The sequence below is a fragment of the Vigna umbellata genome, chromosome 8 (assembly GCF_029865625.1).
Source record: "Vigna umbellata cultivar VRB3 chromosome 8, Vumbellata_1.0, whole genome shotgun sequence".
Classification (NCBI taxonomy): Eukaryota; Viridiplantae; Streptophyta; class Magnoliopsida; order Fabales; family Fabaceae; genus Vigna; species Vigna umbellata.
The window spans coordinates 5,754,168-5,780,183 of NC_142172.1; the positions used below are offsets into that span (position 1 = coordinate 5,754,168).

Below are 26,016 nucleotides of genomic sequence, written 5' to 3' on the forward strand. Positions count from 1 at the left end.
TGAAAATAAATTGTTGTGAAGTATTGTATTTTAAACAGACTTTTAATTTGTTATGGTTTGTAATTTTAAAACAACTTTTAATATTCGGTTTGTAATCCAATAATTACTCTCTAATACTTTGATGTATTTTTTCGGTAATGATATTAAATGTTGTGCCTTTAAATGTAAACAATTATTTTGAAAAAATTTCTGTGACATTCCGAGAAGGGGTGTTACAATACTTACTGAGGTCTTAACAATATTTTCAGTTTTTGTCTCCAAACATTCAACCGAAGACCACTCGGTCTTACATGCTTGGTCATCCGGCCTTATAGCATAAGATATTTTTATATTAATTTTCTAAACATGTAAATGCATTGGTTTGATTGGTTATATTTTTCTCACCATTCAAATTCGAATTGTTATTATTTCATTAGTGAAGATAACAGGATCTTACACACAAATCACTTGGCCAATCAAGAGCATACCGCTCAGACAACCTCACAAAACCCAAGGAAGTTCTCCAGGAACTCCTTGGTCAAAGACGAGAGGTAAAGCCCTATCACTAGGAAGTTCTCTAGGAACTCCTAGGTCAAAGCCGAGAGGTAAAGCCCTCTCAACTAGGAAGTTCTCTAGGAACTCCTAGGTCAAAGCCGAACGATAAAGCCCATTCATTAGGAAGTTCTCCAGGAACTCCTAGGACAAAGCCGAGAGGTAAAGCCTTCTCACTAGGAAGTTCTCTAGGAACTCCTAAGTCAAAGTCGAATGGTAAAGCTCGTTCACTAGAAAGAACTCCTAGCTCAAAGCCGAGAGGTAAAGCCCTCTCACTAGGAAGTTCTCTAGGAACTCCTAGGTCAAAGCCGAACGGTAAAGTCCGTTCACTAGGAAGAACTCCTAGCTCAAAGCCGAGAGGTAAAGCCCTCTCACTAGGAAGTTCTCCAGGAACTCCTAGGTCAAAGTCGAACGGTAAAGCCCGTTCATTAGGAAGTTCTCCAGCAACTCCTACGACAATGCCGAACGGTAAAGCCCGTTCACTAGGAAGTTCTCTAGGAACTCCTAGGTCAAAGCCAAACGGTTACAAACGTTCTTTGTGGAATCTAATCTGGCCTTATAAAACGGGTTAGTCTAATTGTCTTCATTCTTGTTTTTAACAGTTCAAATTCAATTTCTATTTAGTGTGCAGGACGAACCACTTCGCCAACTTTGAGCAAACTATTCAGTGAGGAACATTCTCTGTGAACTCTCACCCAAGATTCAATGACCTACATAATGTTCTAAGTAAACTCCTAGAGTCTGCTTCCCGATACAGTGAGAAATGAAAGCTTAAGGAGCACCGAACACAACCTCCCCAAATACCTTATCATAAGTCCTATAGTTAATTGTGGTTAACTCAGACTTGGGGCGCATATGTATGGTATACACTCAACACCGAACGGTTAACACTAAGTATCGTTCAGTCCATCCACTACATCAATGTTGGGCCATAATTAGGACGACGTTTAAGTTATTACTGTTTAAATCATTATTGGGCTAAAAGTCCAACAGACGGTTAAAATAACCAAAGATATCTGATTGGAGATATTGATAAAGCCGTTGATAAATAACAAACTGAATCTCCATGTAAGTTTGTTATTATTTAGTCTATGAAACATTTATAAATACAATGACAGAGCCAAAAGCCAGGTACGTTCCACTTATATTCTACTTACGTTTTACCCACACTCCACTACGTCCAATTACTCAATAGTGATAACAGTTCACTGAATATTCAATAGTGAGCAAAAACTCTTTAAATCACATGCCTAACTTGAGCGTCGAAGTGCCTTTTGCAGGTATCTCCCCCTCCTGTCAAGAGTGCAATCGATTGGAACCGATGATGATCGAAAAGAGCAGTCGACAAGCGAGTGATCCAGACTGAAAGCGAGCGGTTCTGACAATCAAGACTAACAGGTCAGACGATCCAAACGTTCGGAAGTAAGGAAAACACGTCAGAAAGGTAAGTCTCGGTCTTGAACTAATCCCTACCGAAACCATTTCTATTCGATTATTTTAGTTCTATTTTTTCCATGACTTTAGTTTTCAAATTTCAAAAAAATCATAATTTAGTGAAATATTTAATTTTGCTTGTTTATATTGCAGTTTCGATAAATGTGTTAATATTAAAGTTAAATATATTTTTAGTCTCTTATACATTTTAGTCCTTTTTCTTAAAAAAAATCATAATTTTTTTTCCTAAAAGACTAACACCTTACAAACCAGCTGATGGCTGTGGTTTGGCCACCTGTTTTTAGAGCTTTTCCTAACTCTTGCACGTTGGTAGAAAGTGAACGATCACGCGCTTCTCCGGCGGCTCTGAGGCCTTCGATGGCCGCCAAATTAAGATTGACCTCTCCCCCGTCCAATGTGGTCACCTTCCGGTGTGTCGGGGAGTTTCTCGAAATGACAGAAGATTACTCCAAATACAACCTCGTTTCCAAGACCGAGAGTTTCCTCTCGTAACACGTGCTTAAGAACCTCAAGGACTCCGTCAAAACCCTAAAATCTTGTGACTCTTTGATGCCTATGTCGGAAACGATCGGAATCACGCAGAAGTGCGTTGATTAGGTGGTTTCCAGAACTTCGTCCGCGGATCCTGCATTGTTCGGATGGTCGGTGAGTGACGCCACTACTGCTTCCAAACAGGTCCTCTGGAATGGAATTGATGGTGCAGGAAGAAGAAAGGCCGGCGCCGGTCACGGCGATTCTTAGTTTGAAGATCTGTCGCTGAGAAGGAGCTTCTGGAGACGCTGGTTTCGAATCTTCTGAGCGCTTCCGATATAATCAAATACAATCCAAAGATAGAATATATATATTTTGTTTTGGCTTTCCTATTTTACTGAAAAACAGATTAAAAAGAGCTTGTTTTGGTGAAAAGTGTTAGCAAGAGGAGTGTGGTCTTAAGAAGTGGTTTATCCTTAAGACTTTCATCAAGCTTTCCAGACAAAGCCAAGAGGAGTGTGGTCTTTCCTGAACTGGGAGGACCCAAAAGCAGTGTCATCCTGGAAGGTTTAATAATCCCGCTGACATCTTTAAGAATGGTAACGTGTTTCTTTTTGCTTGGGACAATATGTAGCAAGTTAAAAATCCCTGCAAGACCAAATACCATGATGAGACTAATTGAAAAAACAAAAGAAAACAAAGAAACCAAGCTCATATACAGTAGATTCAGCCCTTCCCTACCTCTATGACATTGGTAACAGAGTTGATGAAAGAAGACAGGGCTCTACTTCCCGCAAAAGCCTCTGCGTCAATATTCAAGTGCTCGTATGGAACTTCAATGGTTGGAAGATCAAGCCCAACTCTATAACAATAACAAACCAAGCGAGAGGTGAAAAACATGAGACTCAACAAAAATCCTACCAGTATAGTGAAGAAGAGGTAATATAATATACCTGTCAAGACGCTCCCTGAACTTCAACAAGAACCTCTCGTTGTCCTCTTCGGCTGCTTTGACCAACCTCTCAAGAAGCTTTTCTTTCTGTTGGAAACCAAGATCAGTGACATCGATTTCGTTTGCAGCTCCATGAGATGTTGTCAACAACCCTTTCCTTAGAAGAGTCAAACGTAAATATAGAATCATAGGCTTCGGTTTTTGCTTTTGTTTTTGTTTAATGTAAGAAAAACCATATAGAAAGAAAGAAAGAAAATTTGTAAGAAAACATTGTCTTGAGTTTGTAAAAATAAATTAATGCAATAAATTAACAATATACAATTATAGCTGCGGAAAAACAAAAATTATATTGTACAATTAAAAAATATATATTCTTCAAATAAAAGGAAAAAAATTATAATAATTTTTTTTAATTAATAATAATGATAATAAAAAGTTATTAGCTGACAGACATGACACACTGGAAAATTTCCAAGTCTGAAAGGAAAGTTCCAATCTCTCTACCCTAAAGAAGAGGAGGACATTTCTGAGAGACGCGTTGGAAAAGAAGATAGGACTGCTGCTCGAAGAAGCCACGCTCGACGACCTTCTCGTGCCGAGTTACTCCTACCTGAACGAAACGCTTTACGACGTCGTGTGTGTGGAGAGGATTTTGAGTTATTTTCTGGAAAGCTTAGAGGCAAGAAACGCCGCATCGAACGAAGACCCCGCAGCAGTGAGGTCGCCGGCGCTGATGCTCGTTGGAAAACTCATCGATGGTACCTATCGGAGATAACTTCCGACGCGAATCTCAAGCCGGAGAATTTCTACAATTTCGCCATCTCGCTTGCAAGACTCTTCCAACGTGCCACATTTGCTGTGTTTTTAACGATCTAAATTTTTGAAAGAAAAAAAATTAAGGTTTCTGAGGACTAAAATCTACCGCTAAAAACAAATTCGCTTAACTTTAGAAAATAAAAATATATTTAACTCTTAATATCATATCATGATTCAATTCATCCAAATAAAAAATAAATATAAAAAATTAAAATTGTATATCCTCGAAAACGTGAATACTAAGATAACATAGCAATAATAAAAGAACCAGAAAATTGAGGATTTGCAATTTATTTTAAATATTATTTTCACTCATTAATTCGTATGACATTTTTTAAATATTATTGATTTTTTTCTATTGTATTTTTAATTTCATTTATTTTATTTTAACATATAATATCAAATTATGCAACATACCAGATCATATAGAAGCATATAACATAGTAAGTCCACATTTAAATAAAAGAGAACAGTTAGAGTAAACTGTAAATAAAGTTTGTTAAGATTACAGTCATCCGATAAGGAGTCAGAATTTAGAACTTAAGCATACTAGAGTATTTCAAAAGATAAGAAATAAGTGATAGAATCCTAAGGAAACTAAGCAGCAGCATCATCTTCCTCCAAAGCCTGCTCTAGAGGCACCTTATCATCTCTGCTCACATCCAAGTGGATGATCATTGCAAAAGAAAGCATACCCAAGCGAACACAAACACACAAGCAAGGGTGAGCTAGATATACGAAAATCATGTTATAACAATCACATACAACATGCAAGTTTAATTCAAAGTCAATGAACCATACAACACCACTTGTTACACTTTACACTTGACTCATCCGGACATAGAATGATTGTCGAGCTATGGCGGGTCATGCACTCGTGGTGGCCTCTACTGCTTTGCAAAGCCATTGCCAATGGGTTTCACCCTACCACACTCACAAGGTTAGTCCGTTATCACTCACATTGGGCCATACTAGAAGCACCCAAGACTAGGACCTCTTGCTACTACTCACGACATGATTCAATCCTCTCTACTTGAGAATGATTGACCATTGTAGTTTCAAGATAACCCCCAAGACTGAGCTACCATGCAAATCATTCTAAACACTGAGGGCACCACCATGTATCCCCCTTGAGGATCATGGAATTACGTCCAATACTGATACTTTTCACCTTAACACCAACATGATAATGCACACATAAGCCCTTAAAGCAACTAGAACAATTAAGTAAAATAGCATACTGGAATAAATAGGAATACAGGCCGAACAAAAAACATCAACACATAATGAGCAAGACCGAACACCCTGTGAATGGTGGAGACCGAACTGGTATTTCACTTCCCAAAGGACTGGACCGAATGGTCCATAAAAGGTAAGACTGAAGAAGTGGTCGGACACTATTTAAGACCATTCACTAAGACCGAACGCTACCAAGACCACCCACTAAGACCGAACGCTACTTAAGACCACCCACTAAGACCGAACGCTACTACGACCGAACACTATTTGAGAGACCGAACGCTACCCAAGACCGAGCACTATCAAGACCAAATGCTACCATAGAGACCGAATGCTACCTAAGAGACCGAACGCTACCTGAGACCGAGCACTATCAAGACCGAATGCTACCTAAGACCGAACGCTACCTAAGAGACCGAATGCTACCTGAGACCGAGCACTATCAAGACTGAACGCTACCTAAGATACCAAACGCTACCTGAGACCGAGCACTATCAAGATTGAACGCTAGCTAAGACCGAACGCTACCTAAGATACTGAACGCTACCTGAGACCTAGCACTATCAAGGCTGAACGCTACCTAAGACCGAATGCTACCTAAGATACCAAACGCTACTTGAGATCGAGCACTATCAAGACTGAACACTACCTAAGACCGAGCACTAAGATCAAACGCTACTTAAGACCAAGCACTAAGGCCGAACTCTACTTAAGACCAAGCACTAAGATCGAATGCTACTTAAGACCGAGCACTAAGGTCGAACTCTACTTAAGACCAAGCACTAAGACCGAACGCTATTTAAGCCCGAGCACTAAGGCCGAGCTCTACTTAAGACCAAGCACTAAGACCGAACGCTATTTAAGACCACCCACTAAGACTAAACGCTTCTACGACCGAACTCTAAGACCGAACGCTCAACAGCGCATGGCCGAACGGTTATCAGTTCGCTCTCGGCGAAACTGCATAATTCTGCAGAATTTCTGTAGAATTATGAACAACACCTAACATAACCATTCCTAACCATTTTTACTAACTTCTAACACCCTTAATTCTTGTTTTATACTTAATTAAACTCATCTAAATGATTCTGAACATTCCTACTACCATTCTAAAGTGATTAAGACTCAATTCCAACTCTAAAACACCAATTTTCCCAACTTAGGGATCCAAAACCCAATCCTACTGCTTTGCACCTATTTTGATCAATTTAGTGACTCAAACAAGTCACAATCCACTTGCTAAGACTGTTCCAACAGCCCAGTTGAGCTTTAGACCTCAAATGCCCAAAATCACTACCTCACTTCCTCTCAAAGTGACCTAAAACACCGTAATTTCACTTACTTTAGAGCTTAAACAAGCAAACCAAACAGCACACCCATTAAGGAATTTAACATACATACAAATATTGCAAGCAAATTGAAAACAATATTCAGCTCCCCTTACTTGGAAAACTCCACAACACAGCTTACAGTACCATTCTCTACCGCACCTCACACAGCAAGGGCATAACCCCACTCTACAAATCACCCAAGTGGCGATAGAAACAACTCTTAGAGCTAGAACGAATAGAGGAAAAACGTAAAGAAGGGTACACTAGACACATGCAACTTGCCCTAAGTCCCAAACAGCGGAGAACAGTGAAGAGCTACTTACCCGCTGAAGAATGAAAATCTATTTGGATGGTTGCGAAGGTCTCAACACCGAGGTCACCTGAGCACCACCTAATCCACAATGCAACGGCTGAATGTGAGGAAATGGTAGAGAGAAGACAGAGCAAGATTAGGGAAAATAAAAGTTTTAGAGAGAAAAGAGAAAGTTGACTAATGAACTCAGATTTTAAAAAGTCTCTTCTAAAGTCATGATGTCTTTAGTTTTACGAGTCTGTCTCCCTCGACATAAAACCCAACTGCTCTTGTGATGTCTGATATAAAACCAACTATTCCTCCCTATATAAAAAAATTATAATAAGTTTCTCCAATAATAAGGGCGCTTTTAAAAAATCAAGAGTTGTCACGTCTGATATAATTATTTACTTTCGTTGCTTGTGACGTATCTTTTTACATCTTTATTTTAAACTTCAATTTTAATATTTGATAGAAGAAACTATCAAATTGATAAAAATAAATAGGTAAAATTCTATCATAATATAAATTATTTAACGTAAATATATAAAAGCAATTATATGGCAAAATTATTTAAAATATATAACAGTACATTTCAGTTATATAAAATAAATGTCATTATGTAAATGCACTGGTTTAAGTACAGGGTATAATTTATATATTAAAATTTTTAATCATATAAAATTAACTATTTAACATGCGGGATAAAAATAAAATACTAATGTAATAAAAAAAACTTAACAAATGTAAAAACTAATCTTACGCAGAATATTTGTAATAATAGAGTAAATAAAAAGTAAAATAAAAAATTGAGAAGAAGCATAAAATGAATAATCAGTGAATGTTTGCTTAAAGGGATAGAAAACAGGAAACTAACCAATCCATTTAAACAGCACACCTTACCACACATCTGCAAGAGCAGGGCATTGCAGAGAAAAGCATGTCCCGAAACAGGTTCTGATGAACTTGCCTTCTATGGTATTTGCTTGAATCATTCATCAGGTGAAAACAAAAAGTATATTTTACTTGAATATGGAAGTTGTCAATGATTACACAATGAGAATTTACATAGAAAATTATGGACAATTAGAGAAATAATGTGAAAAGAATAAAGAATTGAAAGCAAATAAAGAATAAAAGCAGGATAATGAATTCAGTTCATAAATCAAATGACTCAAAAATAGGACCCCTAGGAACCATTTACATAGCAAGTGCAGGTGCATATGAAGCCCTATGGATCAAGATTCTGAGGCCTATCTTCTTTTGGCTGACCAGATTGACCATCTAGTTCACCAACAGAAGGTTCATCACCTGCCCACTTATCAATTCCCAAACTTCCAGAGCCAATATCCCACATGTCTGACTCAGACATGCCACTTGTTACTCCAAACTCTGGAACATGTTCATAATTCATAGGATTTCCCCACAGCTCATTCCCACAACTTGAACCAGCACCAACACCACTAAGATTGAGGCCAGTATCCCATATATCTTCAAGCTTGATAATGTCTTCAGCTCCAAGAGCAGAAAAATCTTGAAAGCCTTTCTCCTGGGTCAAAACCTCTGGGAAGGAAGTAAAATAATCTGGAGGAAGTTCTAGACTAGGGCTCATAACACTCTTCCCTTTGACAAGGAGGTCTTCAGATGATCCTTCTCCAATCATCTTTTCTTGAGGTGATGTGATCCTGTGCACTGCAGCCAAATCATCTGTTACAATATTCTGAATTTGAACAGTGAGATCTTGTGCACCTCCACTCATTTCTCCCGCCAAACCCTGTGAAAGGTAGTGAGGAGACTGCTCAATGGAAACTGGACTTAGTTTTGGAGATTCAGAAGACATGTCTATATTTGTCCAATCAGGTTGGTACCTCACTATCTGTCCTTCTTGGAGAGCTTCTGCTGTTCCAGTTTCATGTTGGTGCTGCTTGACAAACTTCCTTACCACTCTTGGAGAATCTATTTCTCTTTGTTCTTTCTTTTGCCTTAGGCGGGCTAAAAAGGCTGGGTTTTGGATCAACTTGGCCAGGAAAGAAACCATTTTTTTCTGCCTTTGTTCTGCAGATTGCAGTCTTTGATTCACTTCTCCTGCACGGTTAGCAGTTCTTCGTTGCTCTTGCTGCAAATCAACCACTTCTTCCATCAAGATAGTCCTTTCTTTCCTAAGCTTTTCTATCTCAACCTCAACCTCAACCTCAGACCTCCCTGCCTCAGTGGTAGAAGATCCAATTCCAATATAGCTACCAACCTGCTGGGATTGTGGTGATCTACGTCTTTGTATGTTCTTCAGCAAGTGCTTCTTCGATCGCTGGAATGCTTCATTGAAAAACTCCCACTTGTCCGTGTCAATCTTCCGGAATCCCTGGAGACAAACACCAAGTTACCTGAGAATGTATGGAGCAGAAGCAGAAGACCCCAAGACAATAATGAGGGGGGAAATGGAATAAATATTAGCAAGGGAAAACAAGATATACATATGGTTTAGGTACACCAAAACTTAAGCACTATGAGCTGATAGAGAGAGGAAGCTATATTGGAGTATGTATTCTATAAATTCAGAGCAAGCTTTGCACAGAGATAAGGAAAAAGTCAAAATGACACATGCCCCAAAGAACCTTGAGAACTACCTGTGGAAGATGAAATCCCTTCTAGAGGAGGGAGAATATTTCTCCTGTTGTCACTTCCAGTAGTAGTAGTAGTGGTAATCTCTCAAGTCTCAATCCTAACTACAATTCAATGAGTAAAAATCCAAACCATACTCATATTACTCAATTCCATTAGTAACAGCAATAAGCAAACTCAAAATAACACACAAGACTCGCAACAATACATCTCAAGATAGCAGCTATTACAATGGGCAGATTCTGTAGACTAAAATTTTAGAGTCATGATATGTCAACACTCCGTTGTTTCATATACCTCATTAACATCTATCTGTCATTATCTCCATCTCTCTTTCTATCACATCACATTACCTATTATAACTACATTCGTTTCCTTTTTCTCGCTTTGTTCCTCTACCAGTCAGTTAGATTTGAAGTGCCCTACAATCTTAACTCTGCCTTTAACAAAGGAGAAAACAGAAGCAAATAACCTAGGGATAGTTTGATTCTTTTCACTTTCTGTTTTAAAAACTCTTTTCCAAATCAATTTGACACGACCAAGAAATCAATTTCTCATCCAAAATCTTTGAAGTTAAAAATTGTTCTAAAACAAGGAGAGGTTTTACAAACCAAAATGCAAACAATAGGAACCGATGTTCCCCATCTTTTTTGTTTTGTTCCAAGTACTATCTATTGAAGCACTCAGGAGAAAAATTTACAAAAAACAGAAACGCTCTTCACTATAAAAACACTTTCTAATGCCATCAGGGGCTGGAACAAAACAAAACCAGGCCTTACGAAAAACTAAGGTTCACTCTCTTTATCCGCACAAATACACTACACACTCATCCATTACAAACACGCACGCATTCAGAAAATCCATGCAAGCAAGCAAAGAAACCATACTAAATATTTAAGAAACACAACACACCATAAAAAGAATACGTCAAAATTTCAACTTTATTTACATTCTCACACCCCAGTGGATACATCAACTTGTCAAATCAAAGTACATACAAGAAGTCAATCTAATCCAAATTACAAAAAACACCCAAAGAAAACAGCACAAAGTAACTTACATAAGGACCCACAAGCCAAAAGCAAAAGAAGAGTTACAAAGAGATAAAAGGGAAGCAGCCATGTGTAGCGGAACGAAAGCAGAGCGAAGATACCCACATAAGTATTAAGCTGGCGAACGAAACTGGAGAAGTTGTTGTGCTTGAAATGTCGCGGCAAGACGACTCTGGCGAACTCCAGAGGGTCCCAGACGACGAAGCTAAAGCCGGAGGAGGCCCAGGAGATGATGGGGTCGAGAGTGGGGTCATCGACGAGGTCGAAGGTCTTGGACAGAAACGGCGGAACCGGGTTCATCTGCAGAACCTCTAAGGGCTTGGGAGAGTTGTCATCGGTGGGGTTCATTGTGAAGAGCAATTAAGGAATAATAAGAGAGGTTTAGAGTGGAGTTTGGAGGGTAAGAAAGGGGCTATTAAAGGGGTGCGAGGGCGGTGGAGGGTGGAGGAATGGCGGTGGCAAAGGAGGGCCATTGCACAGTGAAAGTGTGACTGTGAGAGTGCCGACTTTGATTAATATTTGAGGTTGAGGTTGAGGTTGGGTTGTTTCGTGGCAGTTACGTTGGTTAGTTACAATTACAACTGAGGATGGTTGATTCTTGGGGAACAGTGTTTGTGTGTTGGGACCGCGTTGTTGGGTAGATATTTTTGTCACACGCACTATTGTTTAGCTGTTTCTTGGGTTGGATTTTGTGGTCACTGACAGCGACTGGTCAAGTCAGATACTTAGTGCCCAAGACAACTCTACCACCCAATACCACACTTGTAAACTTGCTTTTTCCTATTCTTGTCTTTTCTGCGGATTTTTCCTGGGTCCCCCGGCTTTTCTTTTATTTTATTGCAGTTTATTCATGATTGTTGTCACAGAATAACAAGTACGCAGTAGCGACGGTTTTTTGTTGTTCTTTCATCATCACAAGTTGTGTCTGTGGGGTTAAATAAAATTTGCAGAGGGATTTTGCTACCATGGATCCTCTTGGCTTCATTCTCTCCCCATTAACGTCTGAAAAAATACAATTTCTTTGCTTAAATTGATAATTAAAAGCCAATGAACTATATTGAAAATCGTTTGGTTTTTATGCCTATGTAACTGCAGTCTGATATGAAAAACCAGCAGCAAAAATATTTGTACTAATATTTGTTGATAAAATTCGGGATTGGTAATTGATATTTGTAAATATTTATTATTTACAAGTTTGTAGATAAAATTCATTATAAATAATTGATATTTATAAATATCTATTATTTGTAGGTTAGAGAGTGAATATTTTAATATCTATTTATAAATATTATATTATTTATCGGCATATGTTTATTTCATGCAAAAAATTAAAAATTAAAATTTAATTTATATTTTATGAAATTAAACTTGATTAAAATTAAAATTAGTTTATAATTTATTAAATTAAATTTAATTAAAATTAAATTTTAATTTATATTTAATTTAATTTATATTATATTTTATATATTATTTTATAATTTCATTAAAATTTTATTTTAAAATTTATAAAAATATTTTTTAAATATTTGTAAGTATTTATATATTTTAAAATACTGACAGATATTTTTTAAATATATCTCCGAAACAAATAGATAACGGATATATTTTTTTTGGAAAATGATACTTGAACAACCATTTTTGACAACATTTAGACACGCGCACACGTGTCAAAATCTGAGTGGTCCATTTTCATTTAATTTTTCCAACTGGACCACTCAGATTTTGACACGTGTGCGCGTGTCTAAATGTTGTCAAAAATGGTTGTTCAAGTGTCATTTTCCATTTTTTTTACAAAGTAATAAAGAAGCATTATCCATACCTCACTCGTTATCATCAAATTCTCAATGGTACTATTATTCTTTTACAATCTTTAAACTTCTCCATGAATACTTTTTCTATATAAATCAAATTAATCTGTATACAGATTGAAAATAAAAATCTATATTTACTGATTAACTTTTATATATATATACATGAATGTTAACTTAGAAGTTTATATTTCTTACTCGAACATCTCTTAGGTCGAAAATATATAATGTATACTTCTTTCATCTCAAATTTTAACATTTACAATTTGTCCCAAGACATATAACTTGTATTCTGAATTTACAATGTACTATGATTACTTCTATCCTCACTTGCCCTTACATAACCTTCCTCAATCTTAATGAATTTTGAATATTATATCTGTTAATTATTCAATCACTACTTGAGAAAACGACAATTTTAGTAAAATTATATTATAAAAATACATTTATTATTATCCACTTAAACTGTAGATAATTTAATAAAGCTCTAGTGGTACATTAAGACGTATTTTGTTCTAGGCTTAAATTTAGAGCAATACGACTTTCTCAAAAACGGATTTTGTTTTCAAAATTCTAGAATGAGTTGCAATTATAACCAAAGAAAAATGTGGCGTGGGTACAATTGAGTCGTGTGGGACTCGGTATGATAACCGGTGCCATTCCAGCACGAGGGGCAGAAAGACATTAATACCAAGAAAAATAATACCTTGAAGGGGGGACCATTTGGTTTGAAAGGACTCCTACCACGGAATTGATTCAAGAAGAGTCTATTCATTGGTTCAGGAAGAAAAAATGTAGAACACCGCTGGGAAAGCTGCTTATCATTTAACTGAATGTAATTACAATGGGAATTTTTTTTTACATACAAAACTATGGAAGGAGAAAAATAAAATATTTCTCAGTAAAATTACAAGATCACCTAATCAAACAATTTTGTCGGAACAATAAAGATGGAGTATCCTTGCTCTGGGTCGGAAATCAGTATTCTTAAACCTGAATTAAAGAAATATACAATTGACTCTGCAACCAAAAGACACGAACAAGCATTAGTTTGACCACGAGGTAAGTCACACGATCAAGAAGGATACAATAAATAAAGATAAACTCTAACTATATTTTTTTATCTGAGTTGTAGCTAGGGTTGGCATGATTAATTCTCTTACCAGAAAGTTGTGTACGTCCAAACTCCAATTATAATAACGAGAAAATCAATATTTCCACTAGAAAATCGATGGTCATTCCCCTTACCCAAAGCCCTAGCTAACATTGAGAAATACTAGGTCCCATCTAGATTTAGTGTTGGCAAGAAGACCTTTATGGAATTCGGGACGTACCTAGGACAACTAAAAATAGTGTAATCTTGTTAGACATCAAGATCGATAAAATCCTGTCATATGTGCATGAAAAGCAACTTGGTGTTCCAACCATTCAGCTGAGTAATGACATGTTCGGACGACCAGGTTGAGGTGTAGGGGGTTTCAGCAATGGCCTTAAAGAATCCATAATACTCGCAAAAGAAGGTCGTTTCCAAGGCTCGCTGTAGTAAACAATGTATATCAATAAAACATTTTCGATGGAATATTTAATTGAAATGTATAAAGGCAAAAATGCATCTGAACTCACTTGGCCCAGCAAGCCTCGATTAGGGCAGCTACTTGGGGATTCACATCACGTGGGATCTCAAGCCTTTTTCCCTTAAAACCAACAGCTGCCACAACCTACAGGCCAATATGAATTCGTCAACGCTGAAGTAAAATAAATGAATATGTAGTAGAAACATAATAGTTTGTGAACCCTTCGCCCAGACCACTCCTTAAACCTGGAGTGTCCTTTTACACTGATACCTGTGTATGCAAATGCAACCAAAGCAAGTATGATATAATAAATGAATGACCACCATGAAATGGAGTAATACTCAAGTAAAAAAAAAAGGAAAAACAAAAACTCCATCCTTTCAGCCACAACATTAACATTAACAGTATACCCATCATTGCTGAGTTGTCCAATACATGCTCCAACCGGTATATATTTCTTGCCATAATTTTTAGATTTGTATTCCCCGCTACATGCTACTCCAATTTCATACTACATGTTAATACGGTCATTCATTTCACAGCACAAGTCTCATAAATGCTCTGAAACAATATAATTACAGCAGAAGTAGCATAAACATGCAGATATTTCATGCATAACAGTTATAAAACAAACCTGTGCTGGATTTAAATTAACCCATGGCTGTTGCAATGTTGCAAGCTCCCATAAGATTACACCAAAGCTGTAAATATCTGACTTCTCATTTGATGGCTCATCGCGAAGAACCTCTGGAGCCATCCACTCAGGCTATGGGAGGAAAAGGAGAAAAATTAAATGTACCTCTCGAACATAAGTACAAAACAAAAATATCAGAAGCCAATGAGAACTTACGGTCCCAGCAGCAGACTTGGATGAGAGAAATGTATTGGCTTTCAGACGGGAAAGCCCAAAATCACAAACCTACAAAGTAGGCAATATCATTTAGAGGGGGGAAACCTCAATATATGTCCAAGAAAGCAGATCAATCCCTCCCACTCGCCAGCCCATAAAGCTCCCCAAGACAAATTGTTACCAACACACCGCACATGTTATCATATTAAATGGCTTTTCAACAACTTCACAAATTTGCACCAAAACAAGCACAACTAATTAGCAGAAGGCTGAAGCTTCTATCAAAATAGAGCAGGTTTAGAAATAAACTCAATGTTCCACCAGTTCAAAAGTATCCAGGTGAAACCAAAATACTAAAGTTTTACTAGAATGTACCAAAAAAAAGTATTAATTACTTTTTCAAGAAAAAATCAAATCAACAGCTTATTCGTCTGGCTCCATCTCTCAAGAAAATATAAAAAAGCAGTCAGTCATGCTATGTGGAACAAGTGTCATTTTCCTACTGGGATTACATACAAATTAAGGGACAGGTGGGAGAAGGTTGCTTTGTCCCCAGAAGAAACCTGAGATAGCCAGCCTACCTACCAACTGAGCAAATATAACATCTTACTACATTCAAGCTATGCTAGAACAAAAATGATGTAAACATAGGTGACTAATTATAGCGTTCTATCAACACAAGGCTATCTGCAAGAGAAGTGGAATTCTACTGCCATGGGTGACAAAATGATTTATATGAAACTCTTAGACTATTCGTATTTGGTATACTAGAGAAAACTTCACTCCTACCTTCACTGTATATTTCTTGTCAACGAGAAGGTTTGGAGATTTCAGATCTCTATGAACAATGGGGGGGTTTCGTTTATGAAGATAATTCATCCCCTTTGCCTGCAAATGACAAAATAACATGGTTAATCAAAGAATACAAAGATTATGACATTTTGATTTAAAAAAACAATAAAAACCAGAAACAATAGTTTATTTTCTAAATGCATACCACATCATAAGCCATACTAAGCCTACGCCTCTCATCCAACACCTCTTTGGCACCAGATCTATGCAACAGCCTATATAAGCTACCCCTGCACTTCCGTCAAAAACTCTTAGAATCTCAAGGTCCAAATATCCTATAATCCTATAGCCTTGAAAAACTTCACTCTTTCAAGGAAAAGAATGAAGAACAGGGAAAGGAGTACAACCTTGATAAATATTCCGTGACAATTGATAAGTTAGGGGGCTGAGTGACTGCTCCCATAAACAAAACAATGTTTGGATGCCGCAAACGTTTCATTATTGTAACCTACAAGAAAAGGGAAAACAAAGCTCAAATGAGCAGCAAGAAAATATCTAATAGCACATATATGAAGCACGGTTAGGACGTAAAGCGCACCTCCCTCAGGAACTCCTGGAAGCGCTCAGCATGAAAATCCTGTTCCATCAAAATTTTCACAGCAACATCCTGCAATTGATTGTTTTGAAGGATGTAAGAACAGAAAAACTAAAAGATAAAAAGGGTTGAAAGGAAGAGGGAAGCATAAGAAAATTGTTTGTGAAACACTATTTCTGTTTCAAGCTTCAATGAAGCAATCCTAGAAAATGCACATCCTTGAGAATATATAACCCCCATGACCCCAACGCATATGCATTCCAAATGATGACACAGATATAGCTAAAAAAACTTGAAACAAAAGAACATAAGCCCAAAATATCAAACACTCTGGCAACATTATTTAAGGCTCCATTTGTTTGCTGAAAATAAAATGTTTGATGGAAATAGTTCCATGAGCAACAGACACCTAATCCTCTTGGCAGATGACATTTTTTCAAATAAACTCCAGGTCTTTTGATGCGCAACTCAATTAGAAAATAGAAATTGTATATTGTTACTGATGGCTGGGCTTGTCCTAGATGTACATTGAGCGGAGCCTACAAGGATTAGCTTTAATAATACTATGTAAGGAGTAGCATTGGGCTGGACTTCTGTTTGTAATAGTTTTACTATACCTGTCTTTGGCATAGATTATTAAGAAAAAATAGAAGAAAACTAGTTAAGGGCCAGTGTATCAATTACTCTCTCTATTCACTTGTTCATTCATTCCCTGAAATTTTAACAGGAACAATTCAAACAACCACATGCTGGCCAATTTATACAGCATCAATTTGAAAGAGATAAAGAGGTGGCTTACCGAGCCATTCCACTCAGCTCGATGTACAGTTCCAAAAGAACCTGAAATACAACAGCCACTTTCGATTTAATAACTACCTACACTATTTACACAAATCACACCACTAGAAGAAGCAAGTTACTGATTCATTAAACACTGTGCTCCTCTAGTTAGGAGAAGACCTTATTAACTTGGTTTGGGAGAAGAAATATCTGTGTTGGTGTGATATATGCGATTGGATGTCACATTTTGAATTTTTTTTATTTAGTGATCTAGCCAGGAAGCCCTATGAAAGCCCCCGATCAAAAGTGCATATGGATTGGAGACTGCACAACTGAGATGGCTTCCTTTTTTTGGTTTCCCTCTTTTCTATCATCATCACGTTATATTCTCTTTTTTCTCTCCAATAGTATGGCTACTTTAGTCCCCAAGACTTTTAAAAACAAAAATTGTGTTATAAAGGAGGAGATATACCTGACCCAATTTTCTCTCTTAAAACAAGATCACTCCATGGGATGTCCAAATCCTCCATGTCAAGTGTAAGCTCTCGGGTAGGTTTACTAGGAATTAGTTGACTTCCTTCAACAAACCTCTTGCCCTCAATCATGTCATCATTAGTATTTGTAAGTGCTAAGGGGGTTGGCATACCAACAGGACGCTTATGCTTTACTGGTGGTGGATACTTTCCCACGGTTGAGTCTACAATGTTCTGGGGAGCATTACCTGGTACATACGTTTCAGAAAACTGTTCACGTGTGCTGGGATGAGAATCTTGGGGATGGAGAGGAAGGTGGGAATTTCTATTGCTGTCTGTTGAAATTGGCCTCGGGTTATTCCTGTCTTTGTACTTCCCATCAAACTGCTCTGAAATAGAGAATCGAGAACTTCCATTGGCAACAACTCATACAAAAAAATATATATAGGGTATTCTAGACTGGCACCTAGTTCAAATTTAGAGGATAGCAAGCAAAACTACAACTAAGGTCCAGCATGCAGCATGAACATTCATTCAAAGAACATGCTTTCTGGCACTATTCCAGATGTTGACTTAATTGCAAATTTACCAAACATTCACTAAAATTTCATCCTGTAGACAGACTATATTATGTTAACCCCTGTTCATCACAATAAAACAAGAATTTTGTAATGATAGTCAACAGACTTGACCAATTAACGTGATCTGTTCCCCAATTCTATAATACAGAACCCAACTTAAAAAGAACATAATAGAGCACAAAAATCTAGGTAAAAAATCACGACGCTTTTTGTAGCAGACTCTTGCAATTACAAGTTTAGTAAAATTATGTCAACTAATTATAGAGAACACATGAATGACAAAATTACAACATAAACCTTCCAAAATTACAGACACATAAACTGGTTAAAACAGCAAAAAGGGTACCTTTGAATTCAAAAGAGAGCTTTAACACACTAATGTATAGCTATTTAAGAAAATTAACAATGGAGTATGACAATAAATGGCAGATTTAACACCATAAGCTGATAGTTTAATAATTATCTGAAGCCAGGACCTGTGACAGGTAAAAAAAAAAAATCTACTCCAGAGCAGAATGCTACTCCTCAGAAACAATATATTCTTCACCTACACTTAAAGCCAAAATAATTGCAAAAACTAACTCCTCACTCTCTCCTCCTAATGACCATCCCCCTACCGGGGATCTATGGCTCTATGACGTACGCAACTAACTCTTCATACTCAGATGAAGAGGTATAGTAGCAGCCACCGTTTTTCATTAACATAAACCTTCCAAATTTTGGTCTTCTTGGGCACTCAACCCTATTGCAGAGTACCTAGCTTAAATCAAATGATTTCATCATTCATTAAAAAAATGGAAATTAAAACAAAAAAGATCAGGGGGAGAACTACATCTCAAATTATTAATAATTGCAATAATAGGCCATTATAAGGATATTTCAAGAAGTGAAAACAACAATAAAGCATTCACAGATACAGAATACATAAAATAAAAGGAAATATGAATCTAACCTGCTGAACTGTTGTCAAAGACGAGCTCAAGAGACAGACAGTCCGAGAAATACTGTTTGGCCAGTGACCTGAAATCAATGGTAGGTTCAGCTGGTTTAAGTCGTGGAAAGCGCAAGGGTGAAGAAAATGAGATGGAAGATGGACCATTGAGCAAGGAATCAGGCTCAGATAAGTGTCCTGGCATTCCAATTAAATCAACGAGATATTCCCTGTATTGAAATTATGTCAGATGAGAGGTGTAAGGAATATTGCTTTTAAGAAACATATTTAAAATGTTAATTTATACAATGCACACATAACGTTAACCATTTAAATAATGTCCTTTTCCATGGTCATCATAACTCATGGAAACTAGTTTTCACACTGCAGCTCTACTCATAAACAGAAAAATACGTGATTGGCAATAGAGCACATACCTGTCCAGCCCAAATCGTACAAGACAAGATGAGGCATCATCCCTTTTGCAATATTTACAGCCCTTTGCAATTCGACATGGCAAATCGATCGCATCAGCTAGTACCTGAAAATATTGAGTATAAAGCAGGTCATTTAAAAAACAAATGAAATACAATTGCATGCACTAAAATAGATAAAATAAAAATAAAATAAAAAAGTCATCATGCACAATCACGGCCTTAACTCCAAAGGAAAGTGGAGCCTTACTTTGAATAATATAGCACGATGCCTGCAAAGGCCGACAGATAGACTACCTATAGGAATAACAACAGATCCCAAACAATCTTTAAGATCATTACTGCAATCACTCCAGATGGAAACAAGGTTATCTTCCCCAACAGAAGCTGATCCCCTTGTTACAGCAATAAAACACAGTTAGACTGACATGACCAGTAAAAAAGTTAAATAGGTCAAGCCATGAATGTCAAGGAGGCTCACCCCATACGGTTGCAAACCAGCTTGGAGAGCTGATCTACAACATCTGATGTTGTTATGCTGCTACAAGAAATGTTATGAGCTCTATTTTGCAGATCTCTTAAGCTGGGGTCACTGCGTTGATCTACCAAAACTACTTCAAGTGAAGAAACAATGCAGGGATTCACAGACTTCAGCATATCAACTGAAGGAATTCGACCATTTTCATGCAGATCAGTGCATAAAGTCCAGACAAAAGAATCCATCCCGTGAATTAAGTAAAAGCCATCTGGAATTTTGTCAGAATATGACAGGCAGCCCTTCACCTGGTGCATGTTGATAATAAGACAAAATCAACAATTGAATGTCTACAAAATATCAACAAGTGCAACAAGTCTGTCAAAATGAAAAACTTCCAGTTCCCTTGCTCAACTTTCTAGGAAAAACTAGAGAATTTTTTTAAAGGAAAACAAAAGTAGAATAAAGAGTGGAGAGAAATTTTTCTTCTTAAACTTAATTCATATAACCTAAGAATCAGGTTTCAACTTCATCTCTGAGAAATTACAATAGTACTACTTAGTGTCAATTTTTCGAGAATGAACGATTACCCTCTGCTCCACCACAATGGAGCCGATATATAATTTAAAATTCTGAAGCTCCTTAAAACATTACATTTTTCAATATTGAATTTTTATGCAGTGCAACAACAAGAAAAATAACTCAAGAAGGAACAATATGATAGCCACACAATAAGAGGATACCCAGCCCAAAATTCACAGCAATTGTCAAACAGTTTCCCCCAAGGGGCAGATGCCAGAGAGGAAGGGTAGAAGAGAAAAACATAGAGGAGCCTGATACCCATTAGACTTCAACACTATAATTCAAAATCCAACTATGTCCTTTGAGACAAAGAAAACATAACTTCTTAAGAAGATTTTTGTTAGGAATTAAAAGGAATAAAAAGAAAGAAAATAGGAGAAACATCTTTGCTAAAAGGGTTTCCCCTTAACAAAGAGCATAAGCTCATCTACAGCAGATACAAGATATATCCTCCTTTCCCCTTAATTACTCCTGCTCATATCTAACTAATTTCTTTTACTGACTATTTTATTCAAACTTTCAGTAAGTAACTTTTCCTTCCACTCCATTTAACTTCAAACAGTTATGTACTAATGCAATTCCCTTCCTTCCATTCAAACTACAATTTTACAACTCCTCCAGTCACTCATGGAAAAGGACCAGCAGTCTGAATGAACTTCTAAAGTTTGCAACCATCAACTACAATTTGATTGATACTCCAGCTGGCGCAGACTACAAAACCTACATAATAGAAACTCAACAATTTGCAGAAGAATCACATCAATAATAGAACCACTGCAGCTTCACCTCTTGCTACGTTACAATGCAGTTAATAAGGTTTATCAGTAACAAAAATAGACCCATGCCCACTCACACCTTTACACTATTCAATAACACCTCACGCGAAATCCATCACCGGAATTCCCAACCACAATCTAATCCAAGTGAAAACAGAGAGGCACAAGGATCAACGTACCCAAAACCTATGCGAAACCGCGTCCGCCGATGACGAGAGCCGCAAGGCCCCATCGTCAGGCATCGGATCGAGGAAATTGGGATCATCCGCGCACGTGGCGTCCGACGAGAGACGCAGCGCGAGCGCGAGCTGCAGCTGGTAGCTTTCCTCCGTCTGCTGCGCCCAGCTCTTCCCGGAGGAGCCCGCGATCCTCGCCGGGGCCTCAGAAAACTTGCTCCTATCGTCGTGGAGGTAGCCAAAGGCGTCAGCGTCACTGGCCGCCGCCGTGGACAGCGTCGGAGCATAGAAGTCGCCGCCGCCGGATAGCGAACTCTCGCCGTAGCTGCTCCCGCTGGACTGCCTCTGCAGGCCGATCGAGGAGTACAGGTTTCCGATCCGGTTGGCCCCCTGCTGAGCCGCCCTGTGATCGGAGACGAGGTCCCAGTCGAAGACGCGGTCCGACTTGCCGGCGCGGCCTGTCTTTCCGTCGCCGGAGGAGGACGGTGCGGAGGCGCCGGAGAACTGGTCGTCAGGAATTTGGCTGAGGAGCGAGTAGTTGGATCTTCTAGCAGGCATTTCCATCGCAGTAGGTTCACAAAACCCTAAAACTCGCCATTAGTTTTTGCGCGGTTTTCTGTTCTGGTATTCTCTCTCTCTCTCTCTCTCTCTCTCTCTCTCTCTCTCTCTCTCTCTCACTATAACTACAAGCAGGTGCGACCGTGAATCACTGAAAATGGTTGAATTAGTCCTCTCTCTCTCTCTTTTCGAATTCTACTGTCGGAGAGAAATCAACGAGGCCACCTTTTCTTTAATCGGTGGCGCTGTCGTAATTACAATCCTTAAACTTCCTTTTTAACTATTCATTCACAAAATTATTAATTAATAAATAGTTATTCAAATTTTGTCGGATAATCTTTTCCTAAACATATATATATATATATATATATATATATATGAGTGTATTTGACAAATCATTTCAATATAACTTATAAATATTCATCAACAAAATTAATAATTAATACTGATATTAAAATTTTGTTTGGATAGATTTTTCTTAAGCATTTATAAATAATGTAGTTGATCAAATATTTCAGAAACTTATAAATTAATTTTACTAATTTATAAAGTAACTTTGATAAAATTTTCTCAGTAAGTGAACTTGTCAAAAGTTACAAATATGTTTTCTTTAAATTAATGTGTGTTTGGTCAAATATTATATTAATAGTACATACATTATTTACCCAAATAAAAATAACTTAAAAAAAGCATTTCGCATTTTATTCTTGATATCAATTCAAAGAAAAGAAAAAGAAAAACTACATATATGGCTTAAATATTATCGATTTTGATCTCTAATCACATTTAGAGTTCACTTCCATCTAATAAAATATAAAATTAAAATAAAACTACAAATTTAGTTAGAAAATAACACTAACGTTATTTGTGATATAGCAATATTTTATGTAAACTTTGTAAAGAAAAAATGGGGGAAAGAAATGATCGTCAAAGATATAAATATTTTTCTTTTATCGATCTAGTTTCCTTATAAAAGTGTGGAACAACGACTAAATCAAGAACATGTGTCACTCACATTATTAGTTTTCTTCATAAGTTCAGAAGAAGAATAGAGAAAACTGTAGTCATATATATTAAATAATTAAAATAATTTTGTTGCTGTACATTTCATATTTTATTATATAAATCATACATTCATGTTATTTTGTTTGTAAACTTTTTTCTGTCACATATACATATTAAGTTACCTATTTTCATTTTCACTTTTACCAAATAACTTCCAAAAACAATTTTTTTATTTATTTTATTAACCAAATTGACCTTAGGAAAACATGTATGTCATGTTTTTCTTTCACAATTATATTTACCTTTTTTTTTCACCATAATGAAATTTTGTTTAAACATTACAACAAAGATTTGTTTAATAAATATATAGTTTTTAATAATTATTTGATGAAAGATTGATAATTGATTACTTTACTTTATGTCCCTTCAAAGCATTATCAAATTTAAATGACTCAAATATTTTGTTTGACTTGATATATGATAGTTGTTATTTTGTCTTAGAAAAATAATTATGTTAGAATGTTGAACAGATGTCACACTAGAAATAATCTTTTAGTATGGATTGTCAATATAATAACAATATTTAAATGAAAAGAGAGAAAAAAAAGTTTCTTTTTCTTCTTCCCTTTTCTTATTTTCAATAACTTATCAATTTTGTATTTTCATTGACCTACTTTCGTGCCTCCTAAACCAAACAAAGATATTAAGAAAACTTTAGAGGTTATCCTTGAAAAGTTAGTCAACCTCCCATTCCAGTTTGATATTGTGATTGCCACACAAGATAATCGTTGTATGACTCTCCAATAATTCATCAATGTGAATCATTCTACTTTGGAGATCAAGTAAAAAATCCTTCAAAATGTTGTCAATATTCTTCTTTCCAATATGAGAATCAAACCACCCAATAACCACTTATCCACCAATTTACTCACCAAACATCCCTAGATTTACACTCTATTTTACCTCTTCCTAAAATAGTCATTCATCCACCAATATTTACCACATCACCCATAAATACCATTATACCATTGTATCACCAACTATCACCTCTCATTCTCCAAATCTTTGTCTTCCTAAAATCTAACTAGCTTTCTTTGATAGCTTAAAACCCTTTGATTAACTTTTTAAAGTAAAATCCAATTAGCTTTCTTTAATAGCTTAGAACCCTTGATTATCTTTTCCAAGCATACCAATATTTATAGTTCTATCAAATTTCGTGAGTATATGTAAGATCAAACATAATGTTATTGATAAACACATACAAGATCACACACAATGTTAAAAAAAAATGCAAATGCTTAAATAAGATAAACGAATTACAAGGGTGATCAACAATACATTAAATACACATGTTAATCCTCACTCTTCTAAGTTAGTTTTATTTGAATATATATATATATATATATATATATATATATATATATATATATATATATATGTAATAGAATAATTACAAAGTAGTTATATTCGTAATAATTATACAACAGGATAAAAAAAACTAACAAACTAATAAAATAATAATCTAACATCAACCTAATATGCATTAATGCTTTAGAAGATAGATGATGTTTATTAGACGATAATAAATGACGTCCATTATCGATCTTCAGTGGGTTATACTATCTAGACGTTACCATTATGTGATCAGTTAGACAAAGAAGAAACAAGACAAAACTTAACATGAAGATTTGTGTTAGAAAAGAAATTGAGGCTAAGCTAAACAAAGAGGGAGACAATCACTAGTACAAAAACAGCGTATAACATCACGCGTTCAACGTCCAACCACTGAATAACCAACGTTAAAAATGAGCGGTGACATTTTTGTAAATAAATGCAATTATTAAACGTCGTTTAGAATTGTAATTCGATGTAAAAGGATATAAAACGTCGAATGACTTTTAAATTCAACATCAAAAAGTTAGTGGGTTCAATAAAAATTTGAGTAGGAGATTGAAAATTCATTCACTTTATTTTAGCGCGCGATACCTTCTTCTCTTCTCAAACTTTTCTTGAACGAAGTTTGACGAAAATCACATGTAATCTTTCTTTCATTTGATACAAATGCATATTAATTAATTACTTTATGTATGATTTTTTTTTGTTTTAACCGATTATTTTCGTGCTCTTGTCTTTCATAGGCGCATTCTGCTTTCCCTCTCACTGTGACAAAACTTTATTCCGACGAACCCACCTTTTGAAGGTTAGTTTTCATTTTCGTTTTGAAGAACTTATTTGTTGAACTTGTTTGTTGTTGTTATTTAGTTGAACTTGTTTGTTGTTGTTGTTTGATTTAACTTATTTGTTGTTGGTTATTATTGTTTGCTGTTGATACTACGCTACACGTTCATAGTTCATGCTTTATAAAATACCAAAAAGTGAAATTTGTTGTTTTTTTTGCTTTACAGGTCTCGTAGAGTTGTCAAAAAGGATCACAATTAATTAAAAAAACAAAAAAATTGATTAACATCGAATTTTTTAAATTCGACATAAATTTAACGTCTCCTGATATGACGTCGTTCGCGAATTCGCTATTAAAAGTCCAAAATATTCGACGTTGTACGCAATTTTTGTACTAGTGAATTTGATATTTTAAAACTTTGTTTTGAAAATATTAACAATTTTTAAACTCTTTTGAAATAAAATTTAACAAAAAAAATTAATGCAAATAATCAAAGAATCAATATGATAAAGATTGTACACAAAAATACAAAAACAAGAAGAATAATATGCAAATATTAAGAAAGGATGTGAAATATTACACAAAGATTAATAATAGTGAGGATAAAAATAAATTATGTACCTAGTTTAGCTTTTCAACCTTAGAACAACTAAAATTCAATATCTTTATATATATGTCAATTACAAGAA

At 36.1% G+C, this 26,016-nt stretch overlaps 3 protein-coding genes across 6 annotated transcripts; all 3 read right to left on the reverse strand.

The window, feature by feature from the left end:
- Positions 1-2,128: 2,128 nt before the first annotated feature.
- On the reverse strand, positions 2,129-8,123 carry LOC148193909 (pleiotropic drug resistance protein 1-like). Of its 2 annotated transcripts, XM_088096407.1 has the most exons (5): positions 7,986-8,123; positions 7,119-7,186; positions 3,411-4,281; positions 3,199-3,319; positions 2,129-3,105 (listed from the first exon to the last, which is right to left on the reverse strand). In XM_088096407.1, the coding sequence occupies exons 3-5, from the start codon at positions 3,596-3,598 to the stop codon at positions 3,013-3,015; spliced, it is 402 nt and encodes a 133-aa protein (XP_087952533.1). In that variant the 5' UTR covers positions 3,599-4,281; positions 7,119-7,186; positions 7,986-8,123; the 3' UTR covers positions 2,129-3,012. The 2 variants fall into 2 exon arrangements, with proteins under 2 accessions (XP_087952533.1, XP_087952534.1); XM_088096408.1 differs by lacking the exons at positions 7,119-7,186; positions 7,986-8,123 and having other exon boundaries at positions 3,411-4,402.
- Positions 8,124-8,214: 91 nt separating this feature from the next.
- LOC124831876 (heat stress transcription factor A-3-like) lies at positions 8,215-11,725 on the reverse strand. Its single transcript, XM_047305969.2, has 2 exons — positions 10,864-11,725; positions 8,215-9,446 (listed from the first exon to the last, which is right to left on the reverse strand). Exons 1-2 carry the CDS (start codon positions 11,104-11,106, stop codon positions 8,319-8,321), a joined length of 1,371 nt encoding a protein of 456 aa, XP_047161925.1. The 5' UTR covers positions 11,107-11,725; the 3' UTR covers positions 8,215-8,318.
- Positions 11,726-13,359: 1,634 nt separating this feature from the next.
- On the reverse strand, positions 13,360-22,376 carry LOC124831875 (serine/threonine-protein kinase CTR1-like). Of its 3 annotated transcripts, none has more exons than XM_047305968.2 (16): positions 21,589-22,376; positions 20,058-20,359; positions 19,827-19,971; positions 19,580-19,683; positions 19,164-19,372; positions 17,630-18,019; positions 17,177-17,217; positions 16,381-16,449; positions 16,190-16,290; positions 15,988-16,072; positions 15,780-15,878; positions 14,991-15,059; positions 14,775-14,906; positions 14,190-14,284; positions 13,901-14,103; positions 13,360-13,586 (listed from the first exon to the last, which is right to left on the reverse strand). In XM_047305968.2, the coding sequence occupies exons 1-15, from the start codon at positions 22,147-22,149 to the stop codon at positions 13,995-13,997; spliced, it is 2,511 nt and encodes an 836-aa protein (XP_047161924.2). In that variant the 5' UTR covers positions 22,150-22,376; the 3' UTR covers positions 13,360-13,586; positions 13,901-13,994. The 3 variants fall into 3 exon arrangements, with proteins under 3 accessions (XP_047161924.2, XP_087952532.1, XP_087952531.1); XM_088096405.1 differs by lacking the exon at positions 13,360-13,586 and adding an exon at positions 14,551-14,651 and having other exon boundaries at positions 13,943-14,103; XM_088096406.1 differs by lacking the exons at positions 17,177-17,217; positions 17,630-18,019 and having other exon boundaries at positions 19,164-19,231; positions 19,308-19,372.
- Positions 22,377-26,016: the final 3,640 nt, after the last annotated feature.